The following is a 17,148-nucleotide window of genomic DNA, read 5'->3' on the forward strand; positions in this document are numbered from 1 at the left end:
GTTGTCATAATACCTTTAATAGCTTTAGCTCACGTAGCTGGACGTGTATGCTAACGTTGTTCTGTGGTTCAGTGAAGTTAGTAAGTGGTCGCTGTCTGTGTGGCAGTAAAATGTCACACCCGTTGTGACAGGTATTGTAGTAATATGCTGTAGTGACACACACACGTATCATAAATTGAGAAACTACTACTACCTGTTTCAAAAGAGACACTCTCGCTTGTAGCTCATCCTTTTTTTTTTTTAGCTAGCTTAGCCTGTTATCTTCAAATCAGTTCTTTGGTAAACTTGGCTCAGAGAGGTAAAGGTGCACATTGCCTGTCTGTTCTGTAGCTTGTCTCTGCAGCCCACATGTTCACTTATAACACGGGACTAATTCATTCACTTGCAATTTTAACAATATTCCACTGGAGTGAATTTTTAAAAAAAAATAAAAAAAATCATAAACTTACAGGTGGATTCCATGAAGCAAAAGTTATGACATTGGACTTTGTGCAGAATATGAGGCTGCTTTACTCTGGAGGAGTGTTAGCCCTGCACATCTTGACATTTATGCTGGCTATAATATATGATCAACTGCAGATAAAGAGGCTTAAGTGTGTGAAATGATCGGTCATTCTCTATTCAATGCAACTTCCTTCCTTTGTGGTTGAATGTTTGAGCTTGTAAGCTGCTTGTGTGTACTAAAGCAGCAGCGTGCAGGAATGCTAGGCATGTATGTGCATCAAGTCCTTGTCACACATATAGAACCTTACTTAAGTTGTCAGGACCTTCACTTTGTTTTTGTTTCTAACCCAGCCCAAGTGAGTGGATAGTACTGATTAGTAAAGAACACAAGGGTATGAAGTGGAGTTGGCAATGTGAAGTGGTTAACACCATGGCATAATGGCTACTAACACTTGTGTTATGTTGTTCAACAGCTAAATGATTATTTATTGAATCAATACGTTTTCGACGGCCACAGATATATCACTGTGGACTTAACCAGCTTTCAGGTTCCTAAAGGGCTGTTTTTGCGATTAACACGTGATCGACTTATTAATCACCGTCACCGAAACGCATCACAATCAGGGTTACATTTGTCGTAGAGGTGCAGCAGTTCTTCAGTAACTTCAACTTGAGTGAATAATGCCAAGTATTTATCCATGAAATTATCATAAAGTAATATTCAGTCGTCAAAAGCTGCTGACTCTTACACTAAGATTGTGTGACAATATTACGCATAAATGTATTCTAATCCAGCTTCAATATTTGTTCTAATGCTTGTCGCACAAGTTCATTTGATTCTTTCTTGCTATTATGATTCACTTTGTTGTCTGATTACTGTTACTGTGTATTTATTTGAGAACGGCATTAGAACGGTTGGATTGTCTTATGATGTGTATCACTTCATAGCTTCATTCATTTTGTACTACAAGGTTACAAGTACATACTCTGAAATAAGAATAAACCCATCTATAATGGGTTTTATTGTTATTGTTATGGTTGTGGTATGACTTAAACCTGAACAGATAACCTCTGGGTTAATATATTTTCCGTATGCTAATTTATAAAACTAGAGTCAATACAACAGTTACATGTGGCTTTTGTCTGTTTGCTCAAGAGAATTTTCACTTTAACTTAACAAGTAACACTCTTGAAAGTCGTTTCACAGTTAAGTGGAAAATTTGAGTCACACAGAGGTCTGTGAACTTTTCTTGTTTCCTGCCGTCACAACTGGTCCTAGATTAAAATGTGTATGACTTCACACAAGAACTTTAACATGTTAAACTTGTGCTGCCTTACCTTGTGCATTTATTGTTTATTGTTGTTTAATACATAAAATAAAGCAAAGGCCACAAGCATTTCTGTCATGTTGACCTTTTCTCAGAGTTGTGTACACAGGGCACTCTGTTTTCTTAGTAAACTCAGAGTGAAGAACTCATTTCCTTTATTGGAAAAAGATGCAGTGTAGATTTTTGGTGTGTGAGTCCAGGCACCGTTTACCAGTTAGCTCCGTTAGCTCATTTAGTGTCGTTTAGCGTTAGCCTACAGTGGAACTGGAGCGGTCTGTTTAATAAAGGAAAAGTGCAACGCTACAAATAACCAGCGTCACTGTGTTACTGCGTATGTGTGCCTCTGTTTTTAAAGTTTAGCGTCACTTTAGAGACTCATTTTAACAATAGGGAGTTACGTAGACATGACGTCAGGTGCGTCTTTTTCCGGCCAGTTGCCATGGAAACGTGTCATGCGCTAACGTTAACGCTGTATAGTGCACATCATTATATATTATAAGATGTTACAAGACCTTCTTAATCTGAGGACTCCTGGTCAGTGGCCGTGATCTTGCGAGGGTGCTTTTCCGCTAACAGACAGCATTAGAGACGACCCCCAATCTCCCAGCAGCCTGTACCGTTTCAAGTAACCATGGTAAAGAACTAAGCAAAGAACTGCAAAATAGGTCACATAGGAATGAATGGGGAGTAAAGGCCAGAGACAGATTTGCGTTCCATACTGTTTAAACATGTTTCAAATCAAAGTAAAATAAGTTCAGTCAGGCCTATTGACCAAATATTACAGTTTTTCTCCATTGGTTTGGCTCTTCTCTTGAAACAGAAATTACACTCTCAAAACAAAATGGACAAATCTCCAAACCACGTGGCAATTGTCCACAACAGAATTGCATTTCTCATTAATTTCATCAAATTGTAATTGTCGTAGTACATGTCTCAGCATCTCATGACATCTTTGCAAATGTTAGCCTACATTTAGCACAATTTCCACAATTTGTTGATCTAAACCGAGTGTTGAGAACGTCCGGTCTGGTTCGAGAAACGAGCCAAACCAATTGAGAAGGATCTTTTGCATTTTGGTGACAATGACTATTTATATGGGAAAGGAATTTAGTTTTGAAGCATGAATGAACAGTTTTAAGAGAGAGATACGAGCTTTTGCAAGTGAACTATGGTGTTGTGCCGAACTGTAAGACTGTTTTGCCAAATGATCTTAGAGAGTTTTGAGAATGTAATTTCTTTGTAAGTTTCAAGAAGTGAGCCAAACCAATGGAGAAAAACTGTAAGAGTAGATGTGATGAAGAAGGAAAGGATGAAAAGAGGATGAAGACCGACAAACATGTTTTCCTATGGAGGGCAGCATTGCACCTCTAAGTTTGCAGCCTGCCAGAAGGGATTAAAAGAAGAAGAGTAGATTATAACTTTATTGTAAACTGATCAGGTCGGGCTTGAACGCAAGGACTTGATTTCCACTTCCTTACCTCGGTCACATCTGTGCCCAGTAAATTAATGTCAGTGTATCGCAGCCATGAGGCTTTTTGTTGTCGTTGAATGCTGCGTACAATTTGTTTGAGCAAACATATGCTGTAACGCAGATGAACGCCTCTCTTTAGACTCTGTTGTAGTTCACCATGTACTTAAATGGTCGTGTTGGTCAGGTGCAACCTTAATGTTGCCTACTAAAACTTTGTAGAGTCAAATTTCCTGCCCAGAAAACCTGGCTTTTTCCTTTCAGAAGAGCAGCTGTGTTCTCTGCCAAGCTGCAGGAGACAGGGCTCATGCTGTCTCATACTTCACACTCGCCTATTAAGGCCAGCTACTTGGGATGCACCACCTGTTGCAACTGGAAAAGACAGAATCTGTTAGTTGACTGAGCCCCGACTTGCCGCTTATGATGTGGTGATGTGGGCAGAAAAGTTGATTGTGATTTAAAAAAAGAAAAAAGAAAATCTATCTATAGTTCTTCTAAAGTTCTAAAGTTGTAAACTGAGTATTAAACTTGTGGCTGAAAGTGACGAGAATGATTTCACAAGTATAAATTCCCGTCGTTTTGAATTGAAAAGAACTGTATTTTCTCACAGACACATCTTGTCTTGTTTTATCCTCAAACTTTTCTTGTTTCCTTGTTATATGGAGCAAAGAAAACAATGATATACATAATATATTCAAATATTAAAACGTTATTATTTATGAAAACTTTTATTAATTCATTTAGTAATCAATAAAATATGTGGTTAATAGTTGCAGCTCTTGATATAAATATTGAATTTTTCAATGTGCTGCCATGGCAGGAAATAGTGTTGTGCCACGTACTGTTGTTTTATTTCCCAGCCCTGCTGTGTTTGCTTGATTTTGTTTTTGGGCATAATAATCATTTGATCTTCACAGTGGTTTTTAAAAGGTTGAAACATGGGTTTTACTCAGGGCTGAGATCTTTCTCGTGAGACTAAGGACTATTTCATCTCACTACCTGTAAATGAGAAACACATTTCTCTTTTAAATGCAGGCGTTGTGGTGAAAGGAATTGTGCCCCAAAGCTGCCGTTTATCTTTAATGCTCTGTGTCGTGCTATTTTTGACAATTAAATCTAATGATCTACCTTTTTTTTTTTCCTCAAACAGAGAAATCATCAGACAAAAAGGGAAGTTTAGAAAGGGAGAAAGGTTCCAACAGTGGAGTCTCCAAGTCCAGAGTGCATTCCAACGCAGACAGGTATGGTCGTCACATGAGCGAGAGCTCAAAAAACACAATACATTTGTATTTTGATCTCATAATAGAAAGAGTCATAGTTAATTTAAATCTGCTGCGTGTTTTTTGCATTTGTCTTGTACGCTTGCAAAGTTCCTGTTTATGTGTAACATTTACTCCCAGAATGTAAACACACGCTGTGTGTTCTTTGGGCCTCACAAACAAACGTGGATTGCATTTGCTTCCACTTAAAATGTCATAAAATGTGCTGAACCGGTTTTGCATTTTATTGTTTTTCTTCAAACCGCTGTTTGTATTCATGCTTGCCCACTAGCGATCTTCCTCCTTCTGTCCTGTTGACAGAGCAGAGCTGCATTTCTTATCATGTCGTGACCCCACTCAAAACTAAGAGATTGCACAGTAATACCACAGTCATTTCAATTCAATTGCTTTTAAACAAGAGAGCTGTTAAAAGGTGCATTATGTAAAAAATCTCGATCAACTGGCCATAAAGTCTTTCTCATATGTCACAGAGACTCAGGAATAATGTTCATATAACAAACTGAACTCACCAATAACAACAGTACAGACAAAATATTTGCATTAAAAAAAATATTTTGCAGTCTGCAAATCATGTTTAGGCATGTGGCGCCACCTACCGCCGTCTACCAATCATTGCAGTCAGTAGAGTCTCAGCTGCCGAGCAACCACGGGTTGCCAGTTACGTCAGAAAACCAAACCTAAAAGACCTCGGTGTTTTGAATTTGAATGTAGTAACTGTTTTTGGCCACATTCTTACATATGGCACCTTTAACAACACTTCTTCTCCCATAATAAAGTGCCAACAACATGATTTTGATTAACATTTTTAAAGTCTGTTCATAGTGGGGTACGCAATATATAGGATTTTTATATTGTATATAAAATATATATATTTATATATTTATATTTAATAACGGTTTAATCTCAAGAGCAGAGAGGACTGCCTCTTTGTGGTGTTCTGGCGTCTGATTGGCTAAGAGGTGTTTTGGAATCGAAAAAGAAAAAGATGCTTCCAGAATGACTTGCAAACACCTTAGACCGAGAGACCCATGTCTGAGTAAAGCCTGGGTTACACTACATCACTTCACACTTTTGATAATTGACAAAGCATAAAGAAACAGTATGTCATTTCTGCCACTAGGGGTCTCTCTCTGTCCCTCAATCAAAACAACAACGAAAATACCTAGTTTGACGATGCCTTTGGAGCAGTATCACTTCCTGCTAAGTCGCATATACCATGCAAACAATCAGCTGTTTTTTAAAATAGAGAGACAGCAGCTGACAAACTGAAAGCTCTCTTATCTCGTATCTGTTCCCTGTTTCCATTCATCATTTTTTTCGACAAGGCTTTTATTGTGAAATGTCTGAAAGGCTAGCAGGTCCGTGGCTTCACAATGAAGAGTCCTGGCATTTTATTGACAACATTCAAGAGCGTTTGAAAGTCACCACAAAAAAAATACAAAAGAAAGGCATAGTCTATGTAAAACATTGCATTGATGTCATTGAAAGACGATGACAGAAACGTGGATTTAAGTTTTGCTTTGTGTTTTTTCGTCCCGCCGCATGTGCGTGCAGTGCACTCCACAATTGCACCCTTAAATACGACGCTTAAAGTTTGCAAAATGTTGAAAATGTTGAGAGTTGAAGTACATATCCTGAAGGCCTACTTTCAGCAGAGTGTATTCAAAAGTATGACACATTTTTTTTTTTTTTTTTTTTTTTAAGTATTAAAACCAACAGGTGCTTCTTTGAGTACCAATTTTATAACTGCTACTGTCTACGTGCCTGGCAGCACTCAGTGAGCACTGTTTACTTTATTTAAAGTTGCTGAAACCTGAAATGCTAATCTATTAATCTCATTTGTTTCATCCAAAAGCAACTGCTGTTCTTAAAAGCGAGCGTCTACTGCTTATGCTCTACATTCTAAGTTATAGATAACCCCCAATCAGTCTCCCTCCTTATGATAACTTTCTCACTCCACTGGCTGAATTCTTGTCGTCTATGTAGAAATCAACTGTAAAATTGCATAAAACAGCCATATTATTATTATCATGATGGTGATAGTCACTCTATAAAGAATAAAAAAAATAGAGTTAACCACACACTTGTTAAACAGTGACACATTTCATACATCCCAGATAAAAAGAAGTCACAGGTATTATGTGTTATATCTTAAAATGCATTAACACAATATTGTATAATATTCTATATTCTATAATAATAATAATAATAATAATAATAAATGGTATTACATTATTGTCCAGCGCTACATGAACATATTTCTAGTAGAAATAGGTATTGCCTGATTATAAAACAAACAATTTTCGTGATCTTCTTTATACCTGATAATACTGTGCCATGTTATCAGTTTAATTATAGTCATTAACATAAAAATGTAAAATCTGCTGTGCACTTTTTGGCCTTAGTTCCTCAGTGATGGAGAAACATGTTGCGGAGGAGATGCTTATCTTCCCAAAAATAAAAAGCCCTAGTTCGACCGATTTTTTTGGGGGTTGTTGTTTTTTAGAGCTGATATTGTTACCTATTATTTCTAGTTAATCAGGCTAATAACTGATATTTAGAACCATTATGCATTAACAGTAAACATTCAACTTTTTTTACAAAACCCCAACAAAAAAATGTGTTTAAATGCCTTTAACGTCCATCAATACCTCCATTTTTATTTTATTCTACTTTCTTCTATGGGAATTCAAAAATACATTTACATGTTAGAAACAATTCATACCTTCATTCTTGCATATGAATACAGAGGTTCACATTTTGATCTCAACATTTATCAGGAAAAAAAACTAAATGATTATCTTTTAACCCTAATTCTAACTATTATGTAACAGAATGATTGTGTTTCTCTCTTTATCTAACTGTGTGTCTTTCTTTCTTCTCTCCCGGAGTACAGTCAGGCCATCCCCAGTCGAGAGATCCGGGATGACCTGGTGCACTCGTCCAGCCACACCCCGTCCAACAAAGCTCAGATACTGACCATGCCCCAGTTCAACCTGCGTGACAACCTCATCAAGTGTGAGCTGCTGAAGAATGAAGACATTTATACTTACCGGGAGGACTTCAGGTGTGTAAACCTTAACCGTCGACTCATTTGAAGCGCAAAATGGTACCAGATCACAGAGAGGGTGCTGCATTTTGACTGCTGGAATCGATGGGGTGCAGTGATGAAAGTGACTGTTGAAATTGAATGGAACAGCCAGACGGTGCGGTGTTTGTGATCCTGATGGTAACTCTGACTGTCCTTTTTGTGGTCCATACCCCCAACACACCACAGCAGTGACATTCATTTATGTTCAATAATCAGAGAAATAATCGCTCTAAAACACGGTAAGTCAGAGTAAACGGAAACAGATGTTTATAGTTTACATTTTATGAATTAGTTGGAATTAATGGTTCAGGAGGATTTGTTTTTAATGGCAAATCGATTTATCTTCCTCTTCTTCTGCTGCTCCCCCTGGGCTTCTGTAGTTCGTATTGGTTAAGAGAGAGATTAACAATATACCAGTGAAGAATTGTTCCAAATAGTAATAATAAAAAGCTCAGTCTCCTCAGTAGCATGGGACAGAAAATATATTTCTGGCATATGAAATTAATTTCACCTAAATTTGACTCGAATTTGACTTGAATTTTAAGCCCCATATCATTGCAGTAAGGACAATAATAGTCTATAGATAACCCACTTCTACATCCCTCATTAACATTCTAAATCTTAAAATATTAGTTTTTCTCACATTCATTTATTTTAATGTACTACAGTCGTGTTGAGCTGTGCTTTGCTGACTCAATGTGATCACACAGTGTAGCTATGAGTAATGTTTGGATCCTAGAAGTGTTATGAAAGGATACTGAGTCAGCGTCTGTGTATTTGTATTTCTGAGGACGCCATTGTCTCGGCCGTTGTGTAGAAAAGCACCAACCTACTCATCATCTTATGTCTCATTAATCGTGGGTGTTAGTGTCGCTGTGGCACATTTAAGGTTTTCTTTGTCCAGTCAAGCACCTGTTCAGTTAGCCACACTGCCCCCTGTTGGTAGATTTGCAGCGTAGTATCAGCACCACAATGAAAAGTGTCAGTCGTCTCTGCTTTCCTCTCATATTCCACGCCCGACTGAGAAAATAATATCCATGCCGTTGTGCAGATTTAGAAAACAAGCCGAAGGGAAGCAGCAGTCCCAAGAATTGTTTATAAAGGTGACTTCAGCAACTTTCTCTCTCAGTGTGATGGTGGTCAGCACAAAATATAGCGCTCTGTGCTTTTCTTTTGCGAGTGCATTAGCAGAGCACGAGCTGCCTGAAGGTCAAGCGAGGAGGCCTATTGAATGGAAGGAAGTTTGTTTTTCAGTCTGGACCTGCAGAATAGAATTCAGTGGGAATTGTGGGTTGGGCCTTTTCAGCCTTCCTCTTAACTGAAGTAGCCTTCAGTGGTACTTCTATTCTAAGTTGCATTGTAATTCTCTGATAAACGATCACGGATCAGTGAGGAGAAAATAATCTGTGTTTTTCATTTTTTTTTAATCGTCCGGGACAAAAAACTGAAATTAATCGATAAAATCGATATATTGCCCAGGCCTTATTCCAGGCATTTGTATCTAGAGTTGAAGTTTTACAAGAGAACATATAAACACAGTGGTAAATATTGTTAATAAAAAGACACAGGGCCCCATGTACAAAGACTTGTGTGGATTTCCTACTGAAACTTACACGTACGCCAAAACCCAGAAACTGACGTACGCACAAATGAATTCAGATGTATCAAAGTGTTTGTACGTACATCCCAAATCAACGTGGAATTGAGCGCACATGCAGAGGTGCCAAACTCCTCCCTGTCCACGCCCCCATTTAAAGGTGACATACGTAAGAATGTGGCCAAAAACTACATACTACATTACTACATTCAAATTCAAAATACCGAGGTCTTTCAGGTTTCGTTTTCCGACGTAACTGGCAACCTGTGGTTGCTCGGCAGCTGAGACTCTAATGACTGCAATGATTGGTTGAAGGCGGTAGGTGGCGCCACATGCCAAAACATGATTTCAAAACATAAACATGATTTGCAGTCCGCAAAATATTGTTTTTAATGCAAATATTTTGGCTGTACTGTTGTTGTTGGTGAGTTCAGTTTGTTATATGAACATTATTCCTGAGTCTCTGTGACATATTAGGAGGATTTTATGGCCAGTTGCTTTAGATTTATTACATAATGCACTTTTAAATATGCAAATCAATTTAAATTGGCCCTGAGATTCACCTCTTCTTTGGATGACATCTAACATGGATCCATGTTCACAATTGTTAACCAATCTAAGTGGCCTTGACCTCTCATGTAATTATGGCTCACGATATACTTTGTTTTCAAAGATAAACATCTGTTCTATTTAGATCCATAGGTCTCTTATGCGTAATTTAATCTAATCATGAGTTTCTTAGAGATTGGTGTTGTTCAGTGGTCGGCAGATAACTGTTTTGTTACGTTATCCCATTATACTGTTTGCCCCACTTTGAGTTGTTATGTAAGTGAATAGTAGGAGCAGTTGACCTAATGTTCTGTACAAATAACTAAGAGTGATCAGCTGAATATTTGCATCGGGGTCATTATTTGACTATTTCAATCTCCCCGATGTGTACTGGAATTCACAGAAAAGTCTAGCTTTTCAGCTGAGGTAACTCTCTGTATTCCTGTCCTCATTCTGCCTCAGCTTTTTCCTCGGCACATACAATGTGAATGGTCAGGTGCCAAAGGAAAGCCTCAGGCCTTGGCTGAGCTGCACTCCCGACCCTCCCGATATCTACTGTGTGGGGTAAGTCAAACACTGCCCCAGCTCTCCTCTTAATCCCACTGCACAGACAGTTAGTCATGCTCTATAGCAGGGGTGTCAAACTCATTTTCACTGAGGGCCACATCAGCATAATGGTTACCCTTAAAGGGCCAGATGTAACTGTCATACATAATAAATGTAACTAAATGTAACCTAATAATAATGTAAAATAAAGGTAACTACTCTGTAACATATTGCTATATATATGCTATATATATATTAAAGGCATACTTCACCGATTTGCATGTGGCTTTGTATTGCTAGATTATGTATTGTATTTTAAAAATGTGCTTCCCTCCCTCAGTTTTTGTTGTAAAGAAAGTTGTAAAAAAAAAAAAATCTGTTTCCATTTCAAAAATTTGCCCTACTGTGATGCCAAATGCGTCATTTGACTCACAGTAGGGCAAATTTGGATAAGGGAAAACAGATTTTTCAGGGATTTTTTCAGGGAAAAACTGAGGGAGGGAAGCACATTTTCCAAAAAATACTACTGCTATTCTAGCAATACAAAACCACATTCAAATCGGTGAAGTATCCCTTTAAGTTACAAATAGGATGCATTATAGATATAACCCAGTCCGCGATGGTGATGCCGTCATTTTGTGGGTAACACAATCGCCATGCTTTGTGGGAAATGTAGTTTATGGTCAACGCACGCCTTAAAGCAGCATAGACCTATTTTAACACAGTGGGCCACATAAAATGATGAGGCGGGCCCACATCTGGCCCCCGGGCCTCGAGTTTGTCATATGTGCTCTATAGTCTTGAAACAGGTCCATTAATCCTGCTTGCATTTCTACTTTGTTGCTAAAGACTGAAGAAGTTAAGTTAAAAAAAACCCCACAAAGGCTTAGTTAAACTGGGAATCAAACTCAAGTTGTTTTTTTTTTAACCATCGTGCTTTGCTCACAGTTTCCAGGAGCTTGATCTCAGCAAAGAGGCTTTCTTCTTTAATGACACCCCCAAAGAGCTGGAGTGGACCAAGGCTGTGTCCCAGGCCTTGCATCCGGATGCCAAGTATGCCTTAGTAAGAAAACCTCTTAAATCTTTTATATAAGTGTTAAACCTCAGCCTTCTGTATTCTGTCTTAATTTTGTTACAAATGTTCTATCAGTGTCCACAAATGAAGGCTCCACTGTCACATTAAGATAATTGATTATAACATGGAACATTTATGAGACCCTTGTATGTTACACAGATGTAACATTTAAGCTACTGTTGGTTCTTTCTCTTCCCCCTATTCATCTACTTCCTTTTTTCCCCGCCAATGCTGACACTTCTTATTAGATTCCCTTTTTTGCTGCCGTTGTCTTTCAGCGTAGAGCTTACAGGATGTCTGTAAGTCACAAAGCTCTGATAATAATAGTATCATAGTCATTTCTTCATCAAGTGTCTGTGCTTTCGCTAAAGCACTCTCGGTCGGCTGCTCTAGCTGAACTAATGTTTTCACTTCATCAATATCTGGATATTAATGAGAGGCTTCTCAAACTCATTTTGCTTCCTCTTTTGCTAAAACTGCTAAATATTCTGTGGCGTCCGCTTCCTCTGTTTTCTGTGACATTAGACAGTGGGTGAGAATAAATTATTCTAACTGTACGTCCTTTTTTTTCTGTTTGTAGAAGTTGCGAGTGCTGATATAAATATGAAAACACGGCATTGAAGCATCACTGAAATTCAAGAAACGAAAGACTGTTTTAAAACTTCAATTATCACAAAGACAGATGAGAAAATGTTGTGTGTTTATGTGTCCTCTGCTGCAGGTGAAGCTGGTGCGTCTGGTGGGCATCATGCTGTTGTTTTACGTGAAGAAGGAGCACGCAGAGTTCATATCTGATGTGGAGGCTGAGAACGTGGGCACTGGCATCATGGGAAGGATGGTAAGGCTGATTTTAAAATGAAGTTTCGGTGTAAATTTGAGTGGGCCGTTCACAAATCGACACACAAACTTCAGTTTCCACTCTGAAAAGTTTGTCTAACAATGACGTAAATCTGCAAACGTAACCTTAAGAAATCATACCCTGTACAACAGGTGCAGATTTCATCACCTGTGAGGTTTTTGTGAAGAAGCTAAGGTTGTTTTTTTTTCTTGGTTCCCCACTGGCAGCCATATTCTGTCATATATTAACTCTCGGTATATAGGGGGGAGATTATAAGAGCTCTGCTTTGTCTGAACCTGCCAATTTCACATTTGAAAGCCACACCCTGTGTCCCTGTTACATGGAAGTTACTGGTGTTTCCTGATCTCAGGGAAAAACAATAAAGAACGTCTAACATTTCAAAGGCTTTTCTGTCACAATGAAAATTTCAGGTGGACGAACAACAGAAAATCAAAGCTACAGAAACTGTGAACCGGTGCTGCTGTTCCAACTCTTTCTTCTTTGCACAGTTTACCGTATTTTCTGCACTATAAGGCGCACCGGATTATAAGGCGCACCTTCAATGAATGTCCTATTTTAGAACTGTTTTCATATATAGGGCGCACCGGATTATAAGGGCGCATAGAATAGAAGATATTGCAGCCAAACGTTTGACTGGGGTTGCGTTATGCATCCACTAGATGGAGCTGTGCTAAAGGGAATGTCAACAAAACAGATAAAGTCAAAGTTTATCCATTGATCCATATATAAGGCGCTCCGGATTATAACCCTGGATTTCCACTGGACGCGGAACGGCCGCGGAACGGCATCGGCGCGGTTCTGCTTCGTCCTCTGCCCGGCGTCAATCCCCACCGGGCGTGTTACGGCGGCGGCGCGGTGCCTTGGGAGCCAGCGATATTCACGGAAGATCGCGCGATAATCTTGAACGGACGCGAGTTCGCGAGATCCAGCGATAGACTGTGTGTATAAAGTAAACAACAACAACACAGCTTCTTTTCATTCTCCGACGTGGAAGAACTGTTGATCTGGTGTCATAAATGATTTTATGTTTCTCCACTTCAACAATCAGTCTCTCGTCGTACATTATGACTCTCCGAGACGCTCTGATTAATTGACGGCGACTGCGCCGCGGCCGTTCCGCGTTCAGTGGAAATCAAGGGTAAGGCGTCGTTTTTTGAGAAAATTAAAAGGCTTTTAAGTGCGCCTTATAGTGCAGAAAATACGGTACTTTAAGAGTTCATCTATTAAGCTCCTGCAACTGATTTCCTTATGCACTGTTGCAGAATAGGTTATTTTGGTCTTGTGTGCGGATATGCTGACTTAGCAGCCTCTGCAGTGTACAGCAGATGGCTGCCTGGTGATCAGTAGGGACTCCATCCTTTCCTGCAGTAATGGGACACTGGCTTACTGTATGTTCTGCACCAAGAAACAACTGAGACATGCCAAATCTCAAAGTCTTTGCATAAAACTGTATTACTGTCAACCAAGGGAGCATTTACAACTGCTCATGACCTAAATCGGCTTTTTTCTTTTCTTTTTTCGTCAGCACTTATTAGCACGTTATTTGACTTTGAATTTATCGGAGTACAGTTCTTTATTGTCTTTTAATCTCTCACCGTTTCACAGGGAAACAAAGGCGCCGTGGCAATTCGTTTCCTCTTCCACAACTCCAGTATCTGCGTGGTCAACTCTCACCTCGCTGCCCACATCGAAGAATACGAGAGACGTAATCAAGACTACAAGGACATTTGCAGTCGTCTGCAGTTTCGGCAGCTTGATCCTACCCTGCCCCCACTTACAATCACGAAGCACAAGTAGGAACCATTAATGCAGTCAAGAATTACATTTAAACCTGTAAATAATGATTATTTTGCTTGTTGTTTGGTCCGGATAATGTCAGAAAACGGTGAAATATAGAGTTTAAAATGGAGGGATACGATATCTTAAGAATATGTTATCTTGCCGTTAGACAATCTTGTACAGCCAGAAAACTGAATTGTGTAAAATGCTCACTCTCTCACTCCCAAGTCTATAGACAAAATCGGTATTTTTAGCTCACAGTGACAGGGGAGCTGCTGGTCTACTGCTGCCTCATTTGGTATATTTGTTTCACTTCACTAAATCCAAATGAAGGATTTCAAACACTGAAAGCGAAATAACACATTTGAACATACTGACGGAGGCAGCAGTGGATCACCAACTCTGTGCGTTGATGTAAAATCACTTTTAGAATCACTGTTCTCTATGGACTGGGAGTGAGTTAGGCCCAATTTATACTCCTGCGTAAAGTGCTCTACGTAGGTTACGTAGAGCACTGTCGGAGAGCCTCTGCGTCGTCTCCGGCTGCACAAAATATTTTTAAGTGTCCGTCACTCCGTCAAGGGACAACGGAGGCGGCAAGGGCTGCGATTCGTCCTCAGGACAGGCCGAGCTAACGCTGCTCTGTGACGGCCACACACAGTGCGCACCGAGCGTCCACAGAGGCGGAGCTGATCACCGCCGACAACGTCGCTGCCAAACTATAAATACGTCATATGTTAATACACACAGCACATGTTTAAACTCTAAATGGCTAATTTCTCGCCTCAAATTATCTTAAAACTGCGTTCCGTGACACAGAAAAGTGAGAAACGGCCACTGTTTCAACAACAACAACAGTCTTTCTCTCTCGGACGCCATTGCTCACTGTAGCCAAAAGCACAACAACCTTGCCTAGCAACCCCTACTGATCGGGCGGGGAATTGCAGTGCGTATCCGTCACCACGACGGAGAAGTATGAAGGCTCGAAGGGTCTCCGTGGTTACGCAGTCGGAGAAGTATAATGTGGCCTTTACAGAGCAACAAACTTCACCTTCCAGTTAGAAAAGTCCGTCAAATTTAGTAATTTATAAATAAATAATCATTGCATGCAAAAAAAATCATCAAGTATTTCATATTTAGGAGAAGTAGGCAATGTTCATATATTCTGTATGTTTCATATTCTCACTTCTCTTGTTTTCACCTCTGTTTCATCAGTGTGGTTTTATGGATTGGAGACCTCAACTACAGAATCACTGACCTTGAAGTTTCCAATGTGAAGGAGCTAATAGGCAAGAAGGACTTTGAAACGTTGCACAATTATGATCAGGTACTATCGGGGAATGGGCTTCTTGGGCTCTTTTCACTTCATAAATAGCCTTGATTCACTGTTGGTCTTTTGCTGGAGTTCTGACTTATGGCCACATTTGTCAGCTCAAGAGGCAGATCGATGAGGAGGCTGTGTTTGTTGGCTTTGTGGAGGGTGACATCGATTTCCAGCCCACCTACAAATACGACACCGGGACTGACAAGTGGGATACAAGGTAATCTCATACAAGACCATTTAGTTTATAAAAGGTACTAATCTGAAAGAAAAAGTAGCTGAACAAATGACAAATTTTAATCTTGGCTTTTGGTGTAAATCAGTTTAGACTGTTAAAGGTGCATTATGTAATAAATCTAAAGCAACTTAGCCATAAAATCCTCCTAATGTGTCACAGAGACTCAGGAATAATGTTCATATAACAAACTGAACTCACCAACAACAACAGTACAGACAAAATATTTGCATTAAAAAAAAATATTTTGCAGACTGCAAATCATGTTTATGTTTTGAAAATCATGTTTTGGCGTCATGTGGCGCCACCTACCGCCGTCTACCAATCATTGCAGTCAGTAGAGTCTCAGCTGTTAGGTCAGAAAACGAAACCTAAAAGACCTCGGTATTTTGAATTTGAACGCAGTAACTGTTTTTGGCCACATTCTTACATATGGCACCTTTAACTAATTATATTGTCATTAAAACAAACATGACTCACAGCTAATCTATCCATAAATCGCAGGTGTAGTGTTGTGTTTCTACCTTATGTGTTCCCCCGTACCGTATGTTCATGTACATGTACACTGTGGAACACATGTAATGTTTGCTTTTAATGCATAAAATGATGTGTAATTACTGGCTCACTTAATATAATACAGTATATGACCGCTGATTTTATTGAATTTAAGCACACATTCGCTGCTTTAGACGGCCTTTTGTGACTGTAAAGTTTGAAGTTTGTAAATCACTCACTGTCCCGCTCCATGGTCCATTGAGAAAAATCAGCATTTTTATCTTGTGGGGACAAAGGAACTTTTGGTGCAGGAATTGATTGGTGTACAGAGGGACTTAATTTTCCAGTTGGAAAAGGCTGTTTACATGTGTGATAAAGCAATTAGTAGTTTTAAAAGTGATTGAAGATTTTATCAGATGAGAATTTAGAATGAGTCATTTTTGCACACACATACCAGTTAGTGATAGTGAATTTGACCTCTGCACTTAACCCATCGTTATTACACACCATTAGTGAACACACACACACAAACCTTCCGGTCACAAGCTCAATTCCTTTTCTCTTGGCCATGTGGTTTCGAAAAATCATTTCCTTGGGGGTCACGGGACAGGCGTCAGCTATGTGTCACAACACTTGTAAAAGCTGAAAAAATACCCTTTGTATCATAAATGATGTCACAAACGTGAGGATTAACGTTTCTTTTTGCTTCTGCGTTTAGTGAAAAATGCCGCGCGCCTGCTTGGTGCGACCGCATTCTGTGGCGAGGGAAGAACATCAAGCAACAACATTACCAGAGTCACATGGCTCTGAAGACCAGTGACCACAAACCAGTCAGTTCTCTGCTTGTCATTGGGGTAAATGAGTCAGCATTTTAACTAATTTCTACTAATGTATTTTGGGGGGTTCGTTTTGGTCAGTAAATTCCTTCTCTATGTTCCTACAGATCAAGAGAGTAAATAGTGAGGCCTATAAGAAGACATTTGAAGAGATTGTACGCAACATTGACAAAATGGAGAACGAGTGCATTCCATCTGTAACCCTGTCTAAGCGAGAGGTAACATTTCCTATTACTTTCAGTGCT

The 17,148-nt window shown here is 39.4% G+C and overlaps 1 protein-coding gene across 1 annotated transcript in view; it reads left to right on the plus strand.

Moving 5' to 3' along the window:
- The window catches only part of inpp5b (inositol polyphosphate-5-phosphatase B), a 30,338-nt gene that overhangs the window by 7,724 nt on the left and 5,466 nt on the right, over positions 1 to 17,148 (plus strand). The window contains exons 6-15 of the mRNA XM_083910084.1: positions 4,391 to 4,481; positions 7,417 to 7,587; positions 10,220 to 10,321; positions 11,252 to 11,366; positions 12,100 to 12,216; positions 13,843 to 14,030; positions 15,232 to 15,343; positions 15,448 to 15,557; positions 16,786 to 16,921; positions 17,011 to 17,121. Coding sequence (XP_083766210.1) covers positions 4,391 to 4,481; positions 7,417 to 7,587; positions 10,220 to 10,321; positions 11,252 to 11,366; positions 12,100 to 12,216; positions 13,843 to 14,030; positions 15,232 to 15,343; positions 15,448 to 15,557; positions 16,786 to 16,921; positions 17,011 to 17,121 — 1,253 coding nt within the window. The remainder of the gene's footprint in view (positions 1 to 4,390; positions 4,482 to 7,416; positions 7,588 to 10,219; positions 10,322 to 11,251; positions 11,367 to 12,099; positions 12,217 to 13,842; positions 14,031 to 15,231; positions 15,344 to 15,447; positions 15,558 to 16,785; positions 16,922 to 17,010; positions 17,122 to 17,148) is intronic.

The sequence above is a fragment of the Microchirus variegatus genome, assembly GCF_963457635.1.
Source record: "Microchirus variegatus genome assembly, chromosome: 2".
NCBI classification, from domain to species: domain Eukaryota; kingdom Metazoa; phylum Chordata; class Actinopteri; order Pleuronectiformes; family Soleidae; genus Microchirus; species Microchirus variegatus.